At 42.5% G+C, this 20,484-nt stretch overlaps 1 protein-coding gene across 9 annotated transcripts; it reads right to left on the reverse strand.

The window, feature by feature from the left end:
* Positions 1-1,754: 1,754 nt before the first annotated feature.
* LOC135543615 (erlin-2-like) lies at positions 1,755-19,328 on the reverse strand. Of its 9 annotated transcripts, none has more exons than XR_010456230.1 (13): positions 18,832-18,914; positions 16,488-16,595; positions 16,230-16,311; positions 15,469-15,515; positions 15,281-15,342; positions 13,039-13,164; positions 12,747-12,820; positions 7,840-7,898; positions 7,375-7,466; positions 7,067-7,156; positions 6,174-6,253; positions 5,551-5,793; positions 1,755-3,738 (listed from the first exon to the last, which is right to left on the reverse strand). XR_010456230.1 is itself a non-coding variant. In XM_064971040.1 (13 exons), the coding sequence occupies exons 2-13, from the start codon at positions 18,870-18,872 to the stop codon at positions 5,620-5,622; spliced, it is 1,035 nt and encodes a 344-aa protein (XP_064827112.1). In that variant the 5' UTR covers positions 18,873-18,907; positions 19,217-19,326; the 3' UTR covers positions 1,755-5,619. The 9 variants fall into 9 exon arrangements, 7 of the variants coding, with proteins under 7 accessions (XP_064827112.1, XP_064827118.1, XP_064827121.1 ...); XM_064971040.1 differs by adding an exon at positions 19,217-19,326 and having other exon boundaries at positions 1,755-5,793; positions 18,832-18,907; XR_010456246.1 differs by lacking the exon at positions 1,755-3,738 and adding an exon at positions 19,217-19,327 and having other exon boundaries at positions 5,687-5,793; positions 7,067-7,200; positions 18,832-18,907.
* Positions 19,329-20,484: the final 1,156 nt, after the last annotated feature.

The following is a 20,484-nucleotide window of genomic DNA, read 5'->3' on the forward strand; positions in this document are numbered from 1 at the left end:
CATTTTCTGAACATGGCGTCAATGTAAACGGAGATTTATGGATATAAATTGCATATTATTGAAAAAAAACAAATGTACTGTGTAACATGTCCTATTACTGTCATCTGATGAAGATTTTCAAAAGGTTAGTGAATTATTTTTCTTTTAATACTGCGTTTGTGATTGCATCTTTTGTTTGACAAAATGGCTACATATCGTCTGTGTCTTTGTGGTGGTTTGATATACATATGTGCTATGTTTTCGCCGTAAAACATTTTAGAAATCTGACTCGCTGGGTAGATGAACAAGGTGTTTATCTTTCATTTGAGCTATTGGACTTGTTATTAATGTGTGGAGGTTAAATATTTCTAAGAATATTTTTGCATTCTGTGCGCCACGGTTTGAGATGAGCGGTGGGGTGTGGTTCCCCTTGGGGAACCTGTAGCGTGAACACGATATACTAATTTCAGTGTCCTGTATTTTCATTTACTATGTTACGTCTAGTGTATGATACCATGCTGGAGTCAGATGGTTTCACATAAGCATCTTGCCGTGGGGCCCCTCTCTGGAACAGGGATATCTGAGTCTAGTCAATGTGTTCCATTCAAACTCAAAGCCTGTGATAATTTTATGGGAGTAAAGCAATTCATGTCATAGACCTGACTTCAGATAAAGATTTTAGCTTTGTCATTATATTGTTTATTTTAAAATCATCTTATTGTGTCATTTTATATGACCACATGGAGGGCCAGAGATAATTACAGACACCTGTGATAATCTGATGTACCCAATAAGGCCACTAGATTTCATGTGATCGAATTTTAGAAAACTTGAAAGTTACCAAGTTCTGGTAATTTACCGGTAGCTTCGGAAGTTACCAGTAATATACCCTCCCTTTGCAATCCTAGACATGTCTCATGCTTGAAATGACCTCTTCAAGCCTGAATCTGAAGCAGGGATATTGGCACCTTGGGTCCTGCCTACGCAGTCGCATACTTCTGATTGCAAATCCGGCATACCTGTTTGGGAATCCAGGGGGTTTCTCACAGGAGATAACAGGTGATTGAACTTTCAGCACTTGACAGTGTACACCAGGTTATCAAGTCATCTTGAGGCGGCAGGTAGACTCGTGGTTAGCGCCTTGGGCCAGTAACCAAGAGTTTTGCTAGATGAAATCCCCCAGCTGACAAGGTAAAAATGTGTCGTTCTGCCTCTGAACAAGGCAGTTAACCCATTGTTCCTAGACCATCATTGTAAATAAGAATGTGTTTTTACTGACTTGCATAGTTTAAAAAAATATTTAACAATCAGTGCTACATTATGAAATACTATACTTTTTATAAAATGTTACTGACTTCTTCTCCTGGACTTCATTCCCTTCATAATTTCCTCCCCTTTATATGTAACTCCCTTATGTTTTCTCACCAGGTGGTATTGTTCTTGTTTACCGGTGTGTAGCTTTAAGGAATTGTCTCGTTACTGGTTTTGTTGTTTTATTAAACATTTCACCTACACCTGAAATTGGGTAACTTCTCTTCTCCATAATGTCTGAAATCCAGTCCACATGGTGTGCAATAGTCTGAGATTCACATCTTGACTGACATTATCATAGTTTAAATAACATAAGCAGATAAATATATTTTTTTAATAGACTGTGTGGTATGTAACTGTCTACCCCTACTAAATTGCAAAATCAAGATTCAGTCTCGTTTGACAGATGTGAAAGGGTAATGTAAGAAAAAGGCAATAAAAACAGACTACATTTCAAGACAAAGTACCTCGTCATCAAAGAAAAACATTTAATCGTGTAAATCACAAAATGATGGATTTCTGATTCACAATTTAACATCAGTGAGCGAGTGCAAAAGAGTCTCCTTCAAGTCATAATCAGTCAAGTCAACCTGAGAGTCTAACAAACAGTTTACACAGCCAGAACAAACCAGTGTTACATTGAGAGAACAGTTTACTGGATACAACACAAGTGCCTCTCAAACAAGTCATTGCTTTAGTCAAAGCGTTGGTGAAAAACATACAAATGATTCACCCCAAATGAACTCAGTCCAACACTACACCGAGGGCACCAGTGTGTGAAATAGTCAAAAAGCTGCAGTTGCATCTTTCATGAAAACCCCATTACATGTTTATACCATTGACTCATCCTTCCAATATGAATGACTAAGACAAGTCAGCTTTTGTTTGCTTTTATGTAAATAAATCACTTTAATAAGAAAAAAAACACTTGTTTTTTTATTTCCACCATTCCTTCCCATGTAAGGTGACAGAGAGATTTTATTTGGAAAATAACAAGAGGCCTGGTCCAATATTCAGCGAACATGCGTCACAATGACGAAATTAATATATATGGACATGATCTGTCATGAACCGCAGGCAATAAAATGTACTGTTAAAACACTCACCTGTAATGCTCTTAGTAACCAACGTCAGGAAAAAAAATGTTTCCATGTAGAGCCTGTATGAAATGCCTAGCAGATAATGACAAAAGTTGCCATTTTATTTTTTTTCTCGAATACTGAACTGGGAGTGGTTGGACAGGGCATCAGACTGTTAAATAGCGCTCTCTGGCCGGCTTCCACCCGGTTACTCAACCCTGCACCTTACGAGGCTGCTGCCCTATGTACAGTGACATGGAGTCACTGGTCACTTTAATAATGTTTACATACTGCTTTACTAATTGCATATGTATATACTGTATTCTATTCTCTCGTATTCTATTTAGTCAATGTCACTCAGACATTGGTCATCCTAATATTTATTTATTTCTTAATTCCATTCTTTTACTTTTAGATGTATGTATTGTTGTGAATTGTTAAGATACTACTACACTGTTGGAGCTAGGAACACAAGCATTTCACTACACCCGCAATAACATCTGCTAAATATGTGTATGTTACCAATCAAATTGGATTTGGTTGGTATCACCCCTTCACCAAATCATGGGGATAGGCAATAGCAGAGGGTTAAGATGGTTCATTAATGAGTGTGAGGCTTGTATTGCATGTAGAACTTTTTGTATAATGTACAATTAGATAATGTCACAAATCCCAAATTCCCAGGATGATTTGATGCTGAAGATAATTTATAATACTTTTATAGTGAGTCCCGAACCCTTTTCTAATGTCACCCCCCTTTCCTTTCCTTCTCATGCAAAACCAGGAGAGTTTCAGCCCAAAGTCTGCCTCAGTTTCAGAAAAGGTATCCATCTGTGTAGTTCAATAACATTCCTACAACATTTGTAGTCAATACCAGAAAATAAAATGTGATGAGCATGAGACCAACCGTCAAACACCACTAGTAGAACATGCTTTGAGTGTCGTGTGGTTTGTCAAGTTGTCATTATCAGAGTTGTTCATCTGTATCCCTCATACTATGACTACTACTGACAGAGAAGCCATTGCTCTCTCTGTTCCAGCATGTGACAATGTTCCCACTCAAGGAGAAGCTGGTTTCTCAACATCTCAATTCTAACAGATACTCTCAGTTGTGTCTAGGACACTCTCTCAAGAGCAGACATGAATATAATGGCCTTTTGCCCAGCATAATTACAGATAATTGAGAGAAAACAAGTCAACCTTGACTTTTGAGTCAAAAAAACGATTGAACATCAATGCTCACTCTCTGAAACGGAGGTAAAGTAATGTTCATTCAGTGGGCTAGTTAAGATCTGTTACATCTGCTACTGTGAGACGATCCGGGTGAGATAAGGTGAAGACACTCAGCCAATTCATATGGGAGAGGGATCTGTATGAAGAAACAAGGTATTCCAAACAATGTATTGTGTATGATTAAGTAAATTAATCATTAATAAATTGAGTTAATCATACACAACTATATATCTGCACACATCTCTCACACACTTACTGTATTATGAGCTATGCAACACATAGAAAAGACATGAAAGCGCTACCTATTAAATTAAGTTACAAAACAGACATCATACACTTGCAAAAGTTCAATTAATGTTTAAAATGTCCCAAACCACACTTACATTCAATATATCATTGTTTCGCCTACGGTCTGTTGTAGGGCTAGTAAAACCTCCGGTCCAGGGTAGCATCCCAAAAGGCACCCTATTCCCCATATAGTTTACTATTTTTGACCAGAGCCTTATGGGTAGTAGTGCACTTTTGGGTAGGGGTTCTACTAAGCTGACCTGGAATTGGTCAAACCATGGATCAGTTAGCTATTTGATTTCGAATTTTAGGCCCCTGTAGGTATCAAAAAAATATATACAAAAATTTGATTAAATATTTAATTTGGGCTTTAGAAATGCCATGAATAACACATTCATAAATGGACAAAAAAGACGGGAAATTATAAGGAATAAGGTTTTGAAGTGTCTGTCCTATATCTAGGAGGTATTTAGTTTTTTTTGGACACATATTTAACCCCTTTTTTTGTAGGCACAAAACCACCTCCATACTTCCATTCATTTTTTAAACCGGTCCCGTGTTACCTGCTAATGGGCAGGTATGTCTCACTGTCTGGGTGTTCTGCAGTAGGATTGGATAGAGGCAATCACCGCAGCTGTAACCCTGTGTTAGTGGCCAATTGAGCATTGTTGAAATCACAACCCAACCCTCAAGTCATGAAGAACTCACTAAACTCAGTTTTGGACAAGACTGACTTTATGAACAAAATTATCCTATTTACACTGTAGTACATTTTGACACTAGAATAAATGTTTGACTAATATAGATGCCACTTTCTAATCCGAGAAGTTGTTTGCCTTCAGTTGCGCTTTAAAAAGGTAATCAGTGGTAGAACAAAAATGTAATGTTTGGTAAAAAGATGAGTGATGGGGCTGGAAGAATGTAACCACTAAAATGAATAAACAGAGCCATGGGTCATGTTGAGGCTATGTAGTGTTTGATTACATTTACTTTGTTAACAAACACTGGAGTAAAACAAGCATATATTTGGGGTTCTGATGGGGTACGGCAGCTGACCTAAACTCATGAGGCATTTATAAGTTATATTCTTCAATAAGGTACATATCATTAATGTATAACTCAAAATGAATGTAGCAACTGCTGATTGCCTCTTTAAAGTATCTGTGGACCAGACTTCTATGAAATATGACCTATAATTAATAACACGAGTGAAATAGTTTTCCTTCCCCCAAAAAATGGCAATTAAGTAGGTTAGAAAGCAGCTTTCCTGTGTTTGAATGGTGTGGGCATAACCCAACAGAATGGTGTGGCCGTATACTGGTCATTAAAAATATTCATGCTAGTAGACCGCTCATTGGCCAGCTCAGCCAATAAGCCAACATGACATTATGTTTTGAGGAAATAGCAAGCATTTTTTTTTTTTAACAGACTGTTTGAGGTGGGGTTTTTGAAGTGTTTTTTTTACATTTTTAAATGTATAAAGTTCTTTGGCCACAAATATGAATAAGACAAGTCAAAAACATTTTGGTATGAGTTAACAGAATATTCACTTTTAAAACTAAGATTTTCATTGGCCAGATACTTCAAAAATAGTAGTGCACTATATAGGGAACAGGGTGCCATTTGGGACACATAACCCAAGGCTCATCTTTCACCCCACCTTGTGGCTAGCATGGGCCCAGCTCCACAGCTCCAGCCCTGGGATAGGTCTCTTCTCTTCTCTTCTCCATCAGTCTAGGTCCAGGATCTGTTCAGTTAGGACGTCCATGGCATCAGAGGCCTTAGTGGAGGAGGGGCCAGAGTCAACAAACATCTGGGGGATCTTACTCCCAAAGTAGATCTTACTGTTAGCTGCTATGGCCTGGAACTTCATAAGCTGCAGATACTCTGGCGTCAGCTTCAGCTGGGAGTGGAGAGAGAGAGGGCGGAGAGAGAGGGGGGGAGAGAAAGGAAGGTGGGGGTGGAGATAGAAATGGAGGGAGAGAGGAGAGGGAGAGAAGGCAGAAGCCAATGATGAATGCCTGGATGTCCTGTGATACTGTTAGATTGTAGCCTGAGGAGGGAGTGTGTTCTCTCTCACTCTTCCAGCCAGTCTGAATTCACTACCTACCACCTCGCCTTGGCTCTAACCCTTGGATATTTGTAGATCTGCATGGAGGAAGCAACATGGAGGGAGCTGAGAGATCGTTCACCACCCTGATTATACAGATCCTTCAGATCTGCAAACGTGGAAGGGTTAGGGCCAAGGAGGACCGGCGGTTCCTCTCAGTATGGTCCTCTCACCTTATTGGCCTCTGCCGCTCTCTCTGCTGTGTAGAACTCTGCATCGGCCCTGGCCTTCATCTTAGCCAAGAATGCTCCGTCTGCAACCCAGGGGTAAGACGTCAAATTGTGTTGACGCCATCTAAAATATTATCAGCTGGTGGGTAGAATGAAAACATTATTTCAACCGGTGGGTTGGTTCGCGGTTCAGAATTATATTGTGGGTCGGAAACATTTTAAAATCAAGATAATACTTTTGAAAACCCAGGAGCTTGTTGTGATACGAATTCCATTCTGGGAGTGGCGAGGCAGACACAAGGCTACCAGCCATGCATTGAGAGTGTGTCGAACCGGGAACTGTCCCTTATTTGTGTTGTGCTAAAACATTCCAATTTGTCTACGCCAGAGTTTATGTTCCCTCTCCCCACGTGAGAATACGACAAGTTTACTTTCCATGGATAGCCTAGCACATGCCGAAAATGTCTAACGTTGGCCTTGCTGGAGAAACAAAAACAAAGGTTATGATAAGGGAATAGGCTACAACACCATCGTGGTCTGAAGACAGGAGGGAGCAGTGACGGGGTATGTCTAAATGTATAGCTTTGAGCTCCCATAGTCAATCCTCGGGAGACTACTCTTTCTACCATCATGACCCACAGGGAAAAGGACAAAAATGTAGAGCATCTTAAAAGCCCCGTTATGCCAGCATGCCATTTCACTGACCAGTTGCCTAATGACGATAAGGCACCCCTGGGGCTTGCGGTATATTGCCAATATACCACAGCTCTGTATCCAGGCACACCGTGTTGCAAAGAACAGCCCTTAGCCGTGGTATATTGGCTATATACCATACCCCTTCTGGCCTTATTGCTTAAGTATACAGTCTTATTGTTTTGCCAAACACACATACACACCTTCAATTTCAGAGATCCTTTTCTCTGTTTCTTTCTCCATGACTTTCTGGCTAAATTTGATTTCAGCCACTTGAGCCAACTTCTCTGCCTCTGTAGAGCAGCACAGGGAGGAGACAGGAAATGAGCCTTACATTCTGGGATTTAATGAGAAAACGGGCAGAATTCCTCTTAAAAATGAATTCAAGAAAACAGACTTAGTCATTTGTTTATAAATGTCATGTATTATTATAAAATGTCAGTTTAATATTTTTTTCTATGAAAATGTAAAGGTCATAGTGCGTTAGTGTCTGACCAATCACATGACTGACCGATCACAGCCCTCTTCCGCTCTGTCTCCGCCTCCTTCTCCACCACCTTCTGAGTCTGAGCAGAAATCAGAAGCTTTGTCTTCTCAGCCTCCCTAAACACACACACACATTAAAGGTACGTGCTAAAAGTTAGTTAATATCTTTCTCCCGTCCCACAGCATGTGTCCCATCCCTCACGGGAACATCCTAAAACAGCCAGCATGTTAACATGGAAAAAATACCATCACCAGTCAATTACTAAAGCCCTCCAGATGGAAGTGGTGAGTGTCCCAAATAGCATACTATTCCCTATGTAATGCACTTGTCAAAGATCATGCACTATAGAGTGAATAGGGTGCCATTTGGGATACAACCAGGTTGGAGGAGAATGAATACAGGACGGAAGGGGGTTGGGGGTTTTGGGAATATGGAGCATTGCAGTGTTCTAGAATGTTTCAGTGTTACACAGCCAACTGTTCTACTCACATCATCTCGTAGTTCCTCCGAATGCTCTCAGGAATGTTGGGCTTTGTGACTCGGACCGCCTATGGTCAAGATTGCCAAACCACAACCGTGAAAAAGAAGAGTGACGAAGAGATGACCGAGATCATATTGAACATTTGTTTTACTGTGGAACTGCAAGTCATTTACATGGCAATAAGAGGCATTCCATCACCATTTTACCTGCTGTTGTTGTGCTAGCTGATTAGCTGTTGTTGACTCACCTACTGTTTTAGCTAGCTTTCCCAATTCAACACCTGTGATTATTGTATGCCTCGCTGTATGTCTCTCTCAAATGTCAATATGCCTTGTATACTGTTGTTCAGGTTAGTTACCATTGTTTTAGTTCACAATGGAGCCCCTAGTTCCACTCTTCATACCCCTGATACCTCCTTTGTCCCACCTCCCACACATGCGGTGACCTCACCCATTACAACCAACATGTCCAGAGATACAACCTCTCTCATCATCACCCAGTGCCTGGGCTTACCTCCGCTGTACCCGCACCCCACCATACCCCTGTCTGCGCATTATGCCCTGAATATATTCTACCATGCCCAGAAACCTGCTCCTCTTATTCTCTGTCCCCAATGCTCTAGGCGACCAGTTTTGATAGCCTTTAGCCGCACCCTCATACTACTCCTTCTCTGTTCCGCGGGTGATGTGGAGGTAAACCCAGGCCCTGCATGTTCCCAGGCACCCTCATTTGGTGACTTCTGTGATCGAAAAAGCCTTGGTTTCATGCATGTCAACATCAGAAGCCTCCTCCCTAAGTTTGTTTTACTCACTGCTTTAGCACACTCTGCTAACCCTGATGTCCTTGCCGTGTCTGAGTCCTGGCTCAGGAAGGCCACCAAAAATTCAGAGATTTCCATACCCAACTATAACATCTTCCGTCAAGATAGAACTGCCAAAGGGGAGGAGTTGCAGTCTACTGCAGAGATAGCCTGCAAAGTAATGTCATACTTTCCAGGTCCATACCCAAACAGTTCGAACTACTAATTTTGAAAATTACTCTCTCCAGAAATAAGTCTCTCACTGTTGCCGCCTGCTACCTACCCCCCTCAGCTCCCAGCTGTGCCCTGGACACCATTTGTGAATTGATCGCCCCCCATCTAGCTTCAGAGTTTGTTCTTTTAGGTGACCTAAACTGGGATATGCTTAACACCCCGGCAGTCCTACAATCTAAGCTAGATACCCTCAATCTCACACAAATCATCAAGGAACCCACCAGGTACAACCCTAACTCTGTAAACAAGGGCACCCTCATAGACGTCATCCTGACCAACTGGCCCTCCAAATACACCTCCGCTGTCTTCAACCAGGATCTCAGCGATCACTGCCTCATTGCCTGTATCCGCTACGGAGCCGCAGTCAAACGACCACCCCTCATCACTGTCAAACGCTCCCTAAAACACTTCTGTGAGCAGGCCTTTCTAATCGACCTGGCCCGGGTATCCTGGAAGGATATTGACCTCATCCCGTCAGTTGAGGATGCCTGGTCATTCTTTAAAAGTAACTTCCTCACCATTTTAGATAAGCATGCTCCATTCAAAAAATGCAGAACTAAGAACAGATACAGCCCTCGGTTCACTCCAGACCTGACTGCCCTCGACCAGCACAAAAACATCCTGTGGCGGACTGCAATAGCATCGAATAGTCCCCGCGATATGCAACTGTTCAGGGAAGTCAGGAACCAATACACGCAGTCAGTCAGGAAAGCTAAGGCCAGCTTCTTCAGGCAGAAGTTTGCATCCTGTAGCTCCAACTCCAAAAAGTTCTGGGACACTGTGAAGTCCATGGAGAACAAGAGCACCTCCTCCCAGCTGCCCACTGCACTGAGGCTAGGTAACACGGTCACCACCGATAAATCCATGATTATCGAAAACTTCAACAAGCATTTCTCAACGACTGGCCTTGCCTTCCGCCTGGCTACCCCAACCTCGGCCAACAGCTCCACCCCCCCCGCAGCTCCTCGCCCAAGCCCTTCCAGGTTCTCCTTTACCCAAATCCAGATAGCAGATGTTCTGAAAGAGCTGCAAAACCTGGACCCGTACAAATCAGCTGGGCTTGACAATCTGGCCACTCTATTTCTGAAACTATCCGCCGCCATTGTCGCAACCCCTATTACCAGCCTGTTCAACCTCTCTTTCATATCGTCTGAGATCCCCAAGGATTGGAAAGCTGCCGCAGTCATCCCCCTCTTCAAAGGGGGAGACACCCTGGACCCAAACGGTTACAGACCTATATCCACCCTGCCCTGCTTATCTAAGGTCTTCGAAAGCCTAGTCAACAAACAGGTCACTGACCATCTCGAATCCCACCGTACCTTCTCCGCTGTGCAATTTGGTTTCCGAGCCGGTCACGGGTGCACTTCAGCCACACTCAAGGTACTAAACGATATAACCGCCATCGATAAAAGACAGTACTGTGCAGCCGTCTTCATCGACCTTGCCAAGGCCTTTGACTCTGTCAATCACCATATTCTTATCGGCAGACTCAGCAGCCTCGGTTTTTCGGATGACTGCCTTGCCTGGTTCACCAATTACTTTGCAGACAGAGTTCAGTGTGTCAAATCGGAGGGCATGCTGTCCGGTCCTCTGGCAGTCTCTATGGGGGTGCCACAGGGTTCAATTCTCGGGCCGACTCTTTTCTCTGTATATATCGATGTTGCTCTTGCTGCGGGCGATTCCCTGATCCACCTCTACGCAGACGACACCATTCTATATACTTCCGGCCCGTCCTTGGACACTGTGCTATCTAACCTCCAAACAAGCTTCAATGCCATACAACACTCCTTCCGTGGCCTCCAACTGCTCTTAAACGCTAGTAAAACCAAATGCATGCTTTTTAACCGATCGCTGCCTGCACCCGCATGCCCGACAAGCATCACCACCCTGGATGGTTCCGACCTTGAATATGTGGACATCTATAAGTACCTAGGTGTCTGGCTAGACTGTAAACTCTTCTTCCAGACTCATATCAAACATCTTCAATCGAAAATCAAATCAAGAGTCGGCTTTCTATTCCGCAACAAAGCCTCCTTCACTCACGCCGCCTAACTTACCCTAGTAAAACTGACTATCCTACCGATCCTCGACTTCGGCAATGTCATCTACAAAATTGCTTCCAACACTCTACTCAGCAAACTGGATGCAGTTTATCACAGTGCCATCCGTTTTGTCACTAAAGCACCTTATACCACCCACCACTGCGACTTGTATGCTCTAGTCGGCTGGCTCTCGCTACATATTCATCGCCAGACCCACTGGCTCCAGGTCATTTACAAGTCCATGCTAGGTAAAGCTCTGCCTTATCTCAGTTCACTGGTCACGATGGCAACACCCATCCGTAGCACGCGCTCCAGCAGGTGTATCTCACTGATCATCCCTAAAGCCAACACCTCATTTGGCCGCCTTTCGTTCCAGTACTCTGCTGCCTGTGACTGGAACGAATTGCAAAAATCCCTGAAGTTGGAGACTTATCTCCCTCACCAACTTCAAACATGTGCTATTTGAGCAGCTAACCGATCGCTGCAGCTGTACATAGTCTATTGGTAAATAGCCCACCCATTTTCACCTACCTCATCCCCATACTGTTTTTATTTATTTACTTTTCTGCACACCAGTATCTCTACCTGTACATGACCATCTGATCATTTATCACTCCAGTGTTAATCTGCAAAATTGTAATTATTCGCCTACCTCCTCATGCCTTTTGCACACAATGTATATAGACTCCCCTTTTTTTCTACTGTGTTATTGACTTGTTAATTGTTTACTCCATGTGTAACTCTGTGTTGTCTGTTCACACTGCTAAGCTTTATCTTGGCCAGGTCGCAGTTGCAAATGAGAACTTGTTCTCAACTAGCCTACCTGGTTAAATAAAGGTGAAAAAAATACAAATAAAAAAAAATAAAAAATCACCAGGGAATCATCTAGGCTAAATGCCAAATGACACATTATTCCCTTTGTAGTGCACTACCTCTGATCCAGCCCCATAGGGCTCTGGTCATGGGAATAGGGTGCCTTTTGAGCACAAAAGAGCCAACGCAATCTTACTCCTCCCCAAACACTTTCTGAAGTGAACTGTACTGTAGTGTTATTCATTCCTGGCAGAACCTACAGCTGTTATTGTAGTTTCTTCTAGAGGATTAATGAGGACAAAAAGCTAAGTGTTTAAACCCCGAGGGGCCTTAAAACTGTAAAGGAATGAGCGGGGGTGGGGGAGGAAATTATTATTCCTCTCCCTTTCTCCAGCTCGCTCTCTCATTTATGAGCCTGACAGAATCTGTCATTGTTTTCCAGTCCAGATATTGCAACATGGGATCTGTTCTGTCTATCGTCTTTCATTAAGTTTTAGCTAGTAACCGAAGTCCATCCAGGACAGCTTAGCAGCCCACACATCGCCTGGCAGTCATTATCACAATATGGAGCCTCATAAAGCTGAAGAACAGTATTCTACTTTAACCTTACACATTACTTTAAATTTAACCCCGTTTCCTTTCTGCCATTCAACCCCCTGTGTGTGTGTGTGACTCTACCTGGATCACACATGGATAAGTGGATTATCAACCCGAATCAGAAATCAATGAGGTAATCCTTGTATATAAATAAACAGTACTCACATAACATGGGCAGTTACAATGTTCAAACTGCTCATGATATTGTTAAATGAGTATTCACCATCAATAACATATTTATATGCAAGGATTCTCTACAATTCCAACCTCCCATCGCTCTTCCTCTCCCAGTCACACAAGGATAAGATGAGTATCAAGTAAATCAAATCAATCATCAGAATTCCTTGCTTATTAACCTTTAATAAACATTTATACTGGTATGCAAGGATTCTCTAAGATTGGTTTGTTGTCTCTTTCTCCTTCCAAGTACCTGTATGATGAGTCCAGGAGCCATGCAGGTCAGATCCTCCTGTAAGGTCAGCTTCAGGTTTTCATCTATCTGGTCTGAGGGGGGAAACCAGCACACACACACACACACACACACACACACACACACACACACACACAATGGAGACAGAGGCTGCATCCCATACACCACCCTATTCACTATACAGTATAGTACTTTTGCAGTTGTAGTGCACTATGTAGGGAATTGGATGCCATTTGGGACCACCCAGAGACAACAATAGGCCTTTAAAACCCTTTGAATATTGATTAGTTACCGAACAAGCCGATGTAGACCTCCTGTAGAGAGTGGACGCTGCAAAACTGGTTGAGCTCATGGTGAACCTTGTTGAATATCAGGGCCTTGTCGTAATCCGCTGTGAAGTTCCTCACTATATCATACACTGTAGAAGAGAGGAGAAAGAGTTGCAGTGAAGTTGCTCACTATACCATACACTGTAGAAGAGAGGAAAAAGAGTTGCAGTGAAGTTGCTCACTATACCATACACTGTAGAAGAGAGGAGAAAGAGTTGCTGTGAAGTTCCTCACTATACCATACACTGTAGAAGAGAGGAGAAAGAGTTGCAGTGAAGTTCCTCACTATACCATACACTGTAGAAGAGAGGAGAAAGAGTTGCAGTGAAGTTGCTCACTATACCATACACTGTAGAAGAGAGGACAAAGAGTTGCAGTGAAGTTCCTCACTATACCATACACTGTAGAAGAGAGGAGAAAGAGTTGCAGTGAAGTTCCTCACTATACCATACACTGTAGAAGAGAGGAGAAAGAGTTGCAGTGAAGTTCCTCACTATACCATACACTGTAGAAGAGAGGAGAAAGAGTTGCAGTGAAGTTCCTCACTATACCATACACTGTAGAAGAGAGGAGAAAGAGTTGCAGTGAAGTTCCTCACTATACCATACACTGTAGAAGAGAGGAGAAAGAGTTGCAGTGAAGTTCCTCACTATACCATACACTGTAGAAGAGAGGAGAAAGAGTTGCAGTGAAGTTGCTCACTATACCATACACTGTAGAAGAGAGGAGAAAGAGTTGCAGTGAAGTTGCTCACTATACCATACACTGTAGAAGAGAGGAGAAAGAGTTGCAGTGAAGTTCCTCACTATACCATACACTGTAGAAGAGAGGAGAAAGAGTTGCAGTGAAGTTCCTCACTATACCATACACTGTAGAAGAGAGGAGAAAGAGTTGCAGTGAAGTTCCTCACTATACCATACACTGTAGAAGAGAGGAGAAAGAGTTGCAGTGAAGTTCCTCACTATACCATACACTGTAGAAGAGAGGAGAAAGAGTTGCAGTGAAGTTCCTCACTATACCATACACTGTAGAAGAGAGGAGAAAGAGTTGCAGTGAAGTTCCTCACTATACCATACACTGTAGAAGAGAGGAGAAAGAGTTGCAGTGAAGTTCCTCACTATACCATACACTGCAGAGAAAGGACAAAGAAGAATGGCTACAGCACAGGAGGTTGGTGGCACCTTAATTGGGGAGAATGGGTTTGTGGTAATGACTGGAGCGGAATTGGTGGAATGGTATCAAATACATCAAACACATGGTTTCCAGGTGTATGCTGCCATTCCATTTGCTCCGCTCCGGACATTATTACAAGCCATTCTCCCCTCCTGTGGGCTTCAGTAATATCCCTTTCTCACCAAAACGTTTTTCCGCCAACTTTACCATACCGCCAATTTTTTCCCTATCTTTTCTTTATATCTGAAAGTTAATCAATATTAAATGTTCTTTTTGATATAGTACCGTAAATCCTATGTGAAAGGAGTATAAAGTAAGTAAGTAGTAGTGGCTACAGTAAATACGGAGCTTGGTCCGAGCCTGAACGGTCCATAAGGCAGAAGCCTCCTGTCTCCTGTCTCTTAGCATCAGGCAGCTTGATGGAACACCCCTTGGACCGGAAGCTAATCTATCGCAGGGTTACAGTAAGCTGTGTTCAAAATGGTTGCCGAGTACTAGTGTTGTGTTCTCGACCACCTGAAGCGAGACTGATTCAAGACCGGAACAAAGACCAAGACTGGAGGGGGATTATAATTGTGTCAAATTGGCAGCATAAGAGTTCAAAGTGTTCAGTATTTCTGTGTTCATATTTTACAACAACATATCGATTCTTTAGAAATTCAGAATTTCTGTCATAACAAAAGAGACTTGGAGCACACTTTGAGAGAACATGGAGTTAACAGTGTTTAAATGTGTCCAGGCGCCTTTCACGAACAGAACCGGGAACTTACTAAACAGTTGTTTTATTTTTTACTCAAACACAGGTTGGAAAATGAGTCTCCCATGAAATGATGGTGCAGAGGACAACACACGGTAACAATACATGGGTTACACTGGTTTTGAAACAATATAGCATATATACTAAGGAAGGATTTGAACATCAGGCATGTTATGTCACAAGTAAGATCAGTTTTTAGTTTTGTGTTGAGAGATAAAACTCGAGCACCTTGTCAAAATTGCTCCAACGTTTGATGTTTTGGCGTATGACTTTACCTGCTGATGGCACCAGGTAGTTCACCACTTCTATCCGGTCAAAGTAAATCATCACTCCCCCACTGAACAAATAAAACAGAATGTAACTAGACATACATGCAATACATCCTCAAGAATGGAGATAAAAGTAGCTGGTAATCTTTCCATCCATGAAGTTTATTTTGGGCATTGACGACATACAACCCTACCTTGTGCCACATGGTACATTCTTCACTTCATCTGTTTGTAGAGTGGTCTACAAAGAACAGAAAGAGAAGGCGTTAAACACTCGATAAATCCATCATTTCTGCAGGGCTCAACTCAATAAAACCCACATTGTAGTATTTACACAGTAGTTATTTTCCCTCATGGTCCAAAAACTCTTCTGACAAGTCTTTGGGCGGCAGGTAGCCGAGCGGTTAGAGCGTTGGGCCAGTAACCGAAAGATAGCTGGTTTAAATACCCGAGCCGACAAGGTGAAAAAAAAAAAAAGAAAAAAAAAAGGATTGGCGCTAGGCACATAACCCTAATCTACCCCAGGGGTGCCGTACTACTATGGCTGACCCTGTAAAACAACACTTTTCACTGTATGAATAACTGCAAACCTACCAGGGGTTTATTCATTAGTAGCACAGTCGTAGCTAAATGTGCTGGAACAGAAACCGTAACCTAGATTTACTATTAGACAAATATAGGCAGGTTCCTCCCCGTTTGGTTCCTAGTGAATAGACTCCCATCATAGATTTGCTGTCACTTTTCAGAAGAAGAAGTGTGCGGGCACAGGGTGACTTTTTTAAACAAAGAAACTGCCTAAACTTTGCAGTTTGATTGAAGTCCAGCCTCAGCCTTTGCCCTACTACATTTCACCTCTGAGACCAGTCAGGTTTCAGTTCCTCTCTTTGTTCAAATACATTTCAGCCTAAACCCCAGCCAGACCAGTCATGCCCAGGGCCTAAGACATCATTCTTACCTGCACAGACTTGAAGTTAGTGATGAAAGGCATCATCAGGTGGAACCCAGGGTTACTGGTGGTGGTCAGGAGAGCTCCTCCCCTGTGGAACACACAAGTCAAGGACACATTTAAGAGGAAGCAACATAACAAATGCTGCAGATAGATCTGCCACAAATAGAGATTATATAATTCCTTACTCTGCATGCATGTTGAAGGGACATGTCTGTGCTACATAATAATAGATCAATTTAAATGAAGACATAACATAAATCTGACCTGTAGTAAACTCCAGTGTGTCCCTCCTCAATCTTGTGAACAGAGGCGAAGAGAGCAGCGCCACCAATCGCACAGATTATTGAGGCAATGGCACCCAACTGTGCCATCCTGGGAAGAAGAGGAAGAATAAACCTGTGCTGCCATCCTGTTAGAAGGTAACAGATTATTTAATTACAATGGTTAAATTGGATTTTCATTGTGTTCAATGGTGTTATTTGCCCCCTAGTGGCGCTTTCTGGTACTTAGAAAGACGACGCAAACAGGAAGTACAGAATTTGTTCTGCACGCATAGAAGCAGCTACAAACAACGCTACAGTGCAGGTCTTTCAATGTAGTTATTTCTTGTCACGCTTCAGCCTTGGAAAAATATTGATGAATGATGCTGCCATCACCATGTGTCACCGTAGGGATGGTGACAGGTTTCCTCCAGAATTGCCACTTGGCATTCAGGCCAGAGTTCAATCTTGGTTTCATCAGACCAGAGAATCTTGTTTCTCATGGTCTGAGAGTTCTTTAGGTGCCTTTTGGCAAACTCTAAGTGGGCTGTTGTGTGCCTTTTACTAAGGAGTGGCTTCCGTCTGGCCACTCTACTATGAAGACATTGGTGGAGTGCTGCAGAGATGGGAGAACCTTCCAAAAGGACAACTATCTCCACAGAGGAACTCTGGAGCTCTCTCAGAGTGACCATTGGGTTCTTGGTCACCTCCCTGACCAAGGCCCTTCTCCCCCGATTCCTCAGTTTGACCGAGGATGCAAACTCTAGGAAGAGTCTTGGTGGTTCTCACGTCACCCCGCTCCTCCGCTCTCTCCACTGGCTTCCAGTTGAAGCTCGCATCCGCTACAAGACCATGGTGCTTGCCTACGGAGCTGTGAGGGGAACGGCACCGCAGTACCTCCAGGCTCTGATCAGGCCCTACACCCAAGCAAGGGCACTGCGTTCATCCACCTCTGGCCTGCTCGCCTCCCTACCACTGAGGAAGTACAGTTCCCGCTCAGCCCAGTCAAAACTGTTCGCTGCTCTGGCCCCCCAATGGTGGAACAAACTCCCTCACGACGCCAGGACAGCGGAGTCAATCACCACCTTCCGGAGACACCTGAAACCCCACCTCTTCAAGGAATACCTAGGATAGGATAAGTAATCCTTCTCACCCCCCCCTTAATGATTTAGATGCACTATTGTAAAGTGGCTGTTCCACTGGATGTCAGAAGGTGAATTCACCAATTTGTAAGTCGCTCTGGATAAGAGCGTCTGCTAAATGACTTAAATGTAAATGTAAATGGTTCCAAACTTCTTCTATTTCAGAATGATGGAGGCCACTGTGTTCTTGGGGACCTTCAATGCTGCAGAAATGTTTTGGTACCCTTCCCTTGAACTGTGCCTCGACACAATCTTGTCTCTGAGCTCTACAGACAATTCCTTCAACATCATGGCTTAGTTTTTGCTCTGACATGCACTGTCTACTGTGGGACCTTAGACAGGTGTGTGCCTTTCCAAATCATGTCTAATCAATTTAATTTACCACAGGTGTACTCCAAGTTGTAGAAACATTTCAAGGATGATCAAATTGAAATAGGATGCACCTGAGCTCAATTACGATTCTCATAACAAATGGTTAAGGTATTTCTGTTTTTAAATTTAATAGATTTGCAGACATTTATATTTTTTTACTTTGTCATTATGGGGTACTGTGTGTAGATTGATGAGATTATTTTATTTAATCCATTTTAGAATAAGGCTATAACGTAACAAAATGTGGAAAAGCGAAGGGGTCTGAATACTTTCCGAATGCACTGTTGATACCTTTCACTGAAGAGTCTAATCTAATACATAACCTTACAAATTCTCTACCGCTTTTACAAAAATGTTGTTTTAGTGTAGTAAATAGTAATCTTGCAAGTCCTGGATGTTAGGACAGTTTATTAGAATAGAATCAGCTGCATGTAGTTTAAAACAACATCTGAGCAGAGCCTTCTATTTGTAAATAGAAGGCTCTGGATGTGAGATCATTCAGCTGGCAAAAAAAAAACAATGTTGTAAAACATTACTAAAACGTTCTGTGCCAGCTAGGCATGCTGCCGTCAAGGTAAACTCCTATTAGTCAGGAAGAAGAAGCTTAGCTGAGACATCAGCAGGGACTGACCTTACAACATTATAAGAGGATTGACCAAGAAAGGCATGGAAACTTCTCGCCTGCCTCACCTCACTCCGAAAACATCCACAAGTTATTAGTCTGTGCACAGCTACAACAGGAATCATATTAAGATACTATAGTGATCTTGTCTAGACAACTACACGTCAGTCAATCAATCAATCAATCAATGACAGCATGCAGTCTTTTCATACCAGGTCGTGAAACTTGAGCTCGCACGTGAAGGTTCAGTCATCTTTGGTTCTGTATCTTTGGTTCCACTTTCTAAGTCTAACATGGAGAAGTTGTTTCACTTTCAGTTGACAGAATGCTGACAGCTAAACATGAATTACCTAGCTAAGCGCCCAGTCTTGGATTTACTCATACACCCCTCCCAGTAACGCAAAACAAGATAAGCCAACTACGTAACAGGCATTGTGCAACAACCGCTAAACGTTAGTTTGTTAAGCTATCTTTAGTTCCTACAGAGGATGGTATCTAACCTACATTGACTAAATATTTCAAACATTGTTGTTGCATGTAACGTTAGATACTTGAAAAGGCCATTGATGAAAGTGTACTCGAAACCCGTATTGTTACCTGTATTATTACACGAGGTGCCTCTTCCACGGTAAAAAATAAATAAATACAAAACATGTACGCTAACAACATTTGCTAACACCTACTACAAAATTCACTTCCTCATTTTGCGTCATGCGTCATCAGCTGGGCGTTCTTCAGTGCCTTGAGAGGAAATATCCTTCAAAACCGGTAGAGGGCAACAAAGACTATATCAAAGAAAGCTAAATATTCTGACTGTTATGTAGAAGTTGTTTCTGTGATTTAAAAAAATCATATATCTAGGTTGATGAGTTTTCTATTAATTGTGGCATTTATATGATGCATTAATACATAAAGTGTACTGATAAGTAAATTGCTACACTGTTTTCTGTGATACAATAGGGCAGTGTTGCTTTTATATTACTGTAACAAGGTAGGAACCATAGTTTTGGTCAGTGCTTCACAGAGGATCATAATTAGTGGGGAACATGTAATGGTATAAAACCACCCCTGGTAATATAGACTGTCCAGTGAAGGGATTTGAGTAATGCACCGGGCCAGTGTTGATTGTATTCGTTTTGGAACCGGGCTGCCTCCCAGGCATGAGCTCTGTGCCCCGTTTTGTCCGAAGTGATGTAAAAGTGATGTAGATTAAGCATGTGGGGTAATGTGTAGGATTCTATGCTTCATATGCAAAAGTGATTGTTTTTGATTAAAAAAAGGCTTTTATCTGCCCTCCAAAAAGAACTATTTTGAAAATTCAACTTGGCTATTATGTGATTCTTCTGGCGTTTATCTTTATCGCGACAGTACCTCTTCCCCCTACGAAGGTTGAAAAGATTTGGCATGGACCCTCAAAAGTCCTCAAATGTTCTACAGCTACACCATGTACTGACTGCGTCAATGCTTGGTATGGCAACTGCACCGCTCTTGATCAGAGGGCGCTACAGAGGGTGGTGCGAATAGCCCAGTACATCACTGGGCCTGAGCTCCCTGCCATCCAGGACTTCTATATCAGGCTGTGTGAAAGGAAGGCCCGGAAAATTGTTAAAGACTCCAGCCACCCAGGCAATATACTGTTGTCTCTGCTTCCGCACGGCAAGCGGTACCGGAGTGTCAACTCTGACACCAACATGCTCCTGAACAGCTTCTATCCCCAAGCCATAAGTCTGCTAAATAGCTAACCAAATGGTTACACAGACTATCTGCATTGACCCTTCTGTTTTATTTCTATTTTTGCACTGACTCTATGCACATTCTACACACTGACACTCCAACACACACAAACACACACTATTTGCTCACAC

The sequence above is a fragment of the Oncorhynchus masou genome, chromosome 1, assembly GCF_036934945.1.
Source record: "Oncorhynchus masou masou isolate Uvic2021 chromosome 1, UVic_Omas_1.1, whole genome shotgun sequence".
Classification (NCBI taxonomy): Eukaryota; Metazoa; Chordata; class Actinopteri; order Salmoniformes; family Salmonidae; genus Oncorhynchus; species Oncorhynchus masou.